The sequence below is a fragment of the Condylura cristata genome, unplaced genomic scaffold (genome assembly GCF_000260355.1).
Source record: "Condylura cristata isolate star-nosed mole 26May11 unplaced genomic scaffold, ConCri1.0 scaffold00004, whole genome shotgun sequence".
Classification (NCBI taxonomy): domain Eukaryota; kingdom Metazoa; phylum Chordata; class Mammalia; order Eulipotyphla; family Talpidae; genus Condylura; species Condylura cristata.
In genome coordinates, this window is record NW_004567105.1 from 63044037 (window position 1) to 63047462 (window position 3426).

Consider the following 3426-nt stretch of genomic DNA (forward strand, 5'->3'; position numbering starts at 1 on the left):
AGGGGAAAACAATTTTTCCTTGGGGAAGGGGGGAAAGGGAGTGTCTGAGTGAACCCAACCCATTAAAATCTGAGAGGTCCTGGCCATTCCTGGGGTGATCTGAGGAGCCATGGCTTTGTTCTAAGGGTTCTGAGTCTTCTGAGGATTATTTGGTTCTGTGGGTGGTTGTGGTGTCAGCGGTTTTACTTTCCATCCCCTCACTTCATTGACCTGCTCCAGGATGTGGCCATAGGTACATGAGGATAGTTGGTGGACAGCCAGCTTCAGATAGGAAGTGGCCCTGGCAGGTGAGCCTGCAGGTCAATGATGAACACATATGTGGAGGTTCCCTCATCGCCAAGCAGTGGGTGCTGACTGCTGCCCACTGCATATTTAGGTGAGTATTCAGAGCTCCCAATTTAGGCTTCTGATCAGGCAGTGTGACCTGGGTCCAGTCCTGACCCCCTCTCTAGGCTTTCTCTTCTTCATCTGAAAAAGGGGCTATAGGCCCTGCTTTTCAGTATGTAGTCAGAGGTAGGTGAAATTAGTGCTCTAGGGAAAACCAAGACCCAAAGTCATCGTCAAAGCGGCTTCTTGGAAATTCAAGCTAAGTGGGAAGAAGGGGGGAGAAGCCAGTTGGGAGACAGTATGTGGGCAAAGACTTGCCAGGGGGAATACTTGTGGGGAATATAGGTCTCAGTTAGTAGTCTCAAGCTTTAATGAGCATGCAGAATTTGTTAAAAAATACTGCCTAGTCCCAACCCCAGAGTTTCTGATTCAGTAGTTCAGGAGTGGGACCTGAGAATTTGCATTTCCAGCAAGTGTTCAGGTGATGTTGATGCTACTCAACATCACTGGATAGTGGCCAAGAGTCTGGGGAAAGGATGTGATTTGGAAGGGGGGAGGTGGCTGATGTCTAGCATTGGAGATAAGAGCAAACTAGGAAGAACCTAGAAAACGTGGAAGGGGTGTTTAGACCTCCAGGGATCTCTCTGCAGCGAAATGGAATACACAGTGAAGCTGGGAGACGTAAACGTGAAACACACCTCCAGGATGGCAGTTGTGGTACCAGTCCGAGACATCGTTATCCACCGGAATTTTGGTTCTTTGACAGCATTCCAAAGTGACATTGCCCTTGCTTTCCTTGAGTTCCCTGTGAATTATTCCTCCCACATCCAGCCTGTGTGCCTCCCTGAAAAGACTTTCCTGGTGCAAGATAATAAAGAGTGCTGGGTGACTGGATGGGGAAAACTAAATGAACAAGGTGAGACTGCAACAAGATCCAGCAAACTCAGCCCAAGGAAGAGGCTCCCTGCTGTGCAGGTGTTAGCCTTAAGCTAAAGTCAGGGACAGGAAGCCGATTTTCTAGCCAGTGGGTAAGGGAGGAGAGTGGAGAAGATACTGGTAGGGACTTACCCTACCAGTTACTTGATATTACAAGTCTCTATGTATGTCAGGATCTGGGGTTTTCTGTAGGGTGAATTTTAGCTCTAAGAGTGTTGATCTGTTTACTAGTTGAATTGTCCCAAACGGGAAGTACTTGCTTGAAGGATAAAGTTCTTCCCGGGAGTGGGAGGAAGCCAGAGAACTCCTCTTAGTGAAACCGTAGGGCCTTTCATCCCTTGGTCAAAGCTAGATTTGGTACCTTTACGGCACTACCTATCTAAGAGGCCGAGATCCTGCTCTAAAATAAACACACTTTACTGGAGTACAGACACTTGTCACCATCCTAATGATTCTCAGAGTGACAGACACTTGCTTTTGATTTCTCAGCTTGTAAGACCTCACCTCTTCCTGTCCTGATGTGTTCTTCCTAACCTGCCATGATGTTGAGTTTTAGCTAAACTTCCCATGTCAATTTTGCTCTAATTTCTTCCTCCACTGTCAAATGGGGATAGTAGCCTGAGCCCTAAGAGGGTGTCTTTATGTGAAAACACTATACTGAGACCAAAGTGGATGTCAGAGCTGCTGACCTGTCTCACTAAGGAAATCCACCAATGACTAAATTGCCTTACAGCTAAATCAGGAACAGCTCCAGTGATCCTTCAGGAGGCTGAGCTAAGTATTACACGCTATGAGAAATGTAATGAGATACTCAAGAGAAAGTTGAAAAGTCATGTTGATTTAGTCAAGAAAGGGGTTATCTGTGGCTACAGCGAACAAGGAAAGGACTCTTGCCAGGTGAGTTCAGGGACCCTTTGCCACCTTTTTATTTTCGCTGCCAATCAGTGCTTCCTTATTTACAGGCAGTAGAACCTGCATTATCTTCCAGCCCCTCCACTCACCCCTTGTTCAAGTTAAGGCGATTCAGAGGCACAGGATGCTGAGATTCTGCCCAGCGGGCCTGACCCCCCCCTTCAACAGAGAGAAGCTGATGCTGCTTGGAGAGGGACAGGAAGGGGGAAAGTCAGACATAAACACCATAATTCACATCACACATTTTGAACCTCTCCTGTGTGATAAACAACATCCTTGGGCAAGGATTTTATTCATTATTATGATCTCAGAGTATGTACTTTTTTGAAGTTTATATTCAGTTTTTTCATATATTTATTTTGTTTTTCATACATTTTCAACTCTCAAATCCCACATTCATAGAGGGCAGGTAGCGATGAGAGGCACTGGGGGGGAGCCCCACTTATGTCCAGCTCCCTAGTCCCTTGAGGTGAAGCATCCTGCTCTGATATTGGCCCTCTCCCATTCCGTTTTCATTCTCTTTCTCCAGGGAGATTCTGGGGGGCCCCTGGTCTGTGAATTTAATAAGACGTGGATCCAGGTGGGGATTGTGAGCTGGGGTATTGGCTGTGGTCGTGGAGAATATCCTGGAGTTTATACAGAAGTTAGTTTCTACAAGGACTGGCTCCTTGGTCAACTAAGCCAGGCTTACTCTCAGAACTCAGCAGGTTTCTTCATCTTAAGCCTGTGTCTGGTGTTGCTCCTCGGCATCCTGGCAACCCCGTGATGATCGGCCCTCCTGCCCTCCTGTTTCTGAGTTTTCCCCTAAGCCTCTTCTCTGACTTCCCACACCACAGTGCCCTTTCCTTAAATTCTGGTTGGGATGCACTGACCCCAAAGTTCCATATGGGCAGCAAGGACAAGACTGGAGTCCAGAAAGTGTTCCTGCCTGGCACTCCAGTTGCCAGCCTCTGCCGTGCCTACTCCTTGACTGTGCTCTGCCTGCCAGCAAGGAGGGGTGCAATCTTCCAGCCAGGGGGGTCAGCCAGCCTTCCAGGTGGAGCATGCTGCTTCATGGACATCTTGGGAACATCTACCAAAGAATAGACATCACCAGCAGTGACTTGGTTGTGGCTTCAGGACTCTCAGAGCGAGTTGGGAGGCCTCGCCTGTCCCTGCTTGAAGGCCTGGGACCTGCACAGCTGAGTCGGGTGTCTTGGACCAGAAGTTCTCTGTACCCAGTATGGATCCATCTGGGTAGACAGCCTCTTG

General features: G+C 48.2%; 1 protein-coding gene across 1 annotated transcript; it reads left to right on the forward strand.

Annotated features, from left to right (window-relative positions):
- The first annotated feature begins 236 nt into the window (after window positions 1–236).
- PRSS42 (protease, serine, 42) lies at window positions 237–2941 on the forward strand. Its single transcript, XM_004676605.1, has 4 exons — window positions 237–376; window positions 978–1243; window positions 1997–2160; window positions 2705–2941. Exons 1-4 carry the CDS (start codon window positions 237–239, stop codon window positions 2939–2941), a joined length of 807 nt encoding a protein of 268 aa, XP_004676662.1.
- The last annotated feature ends 485 nt before the right edge of the window (window positions 2942–3426 follow it).

Excerpts from the sequence above, each read along its gene's own strand:
- PRSS42 (XM_004676605.1), top strand. The coding sequence starts at position 237 with ATGAGGATAGTTGGTGGACAGCCAGCTTCAGATAGGAAGTGGCCCTGG. Across the intron at positions 377-977 it reads GCTGCCCACTGCATATTTAG|CGAAATGGAATACACAGTGA; the intron begins GTGAGTATTCAG and ends ATCTCTCTGCAG. Across the intron at positions 1,244-1,996 it reads GGGAAAACTAAATGAACAAG|CTAAATCAGGAACAGCTCCA; the intron begins GTGAGACTGCAA and ends ATTGCCTTACAG.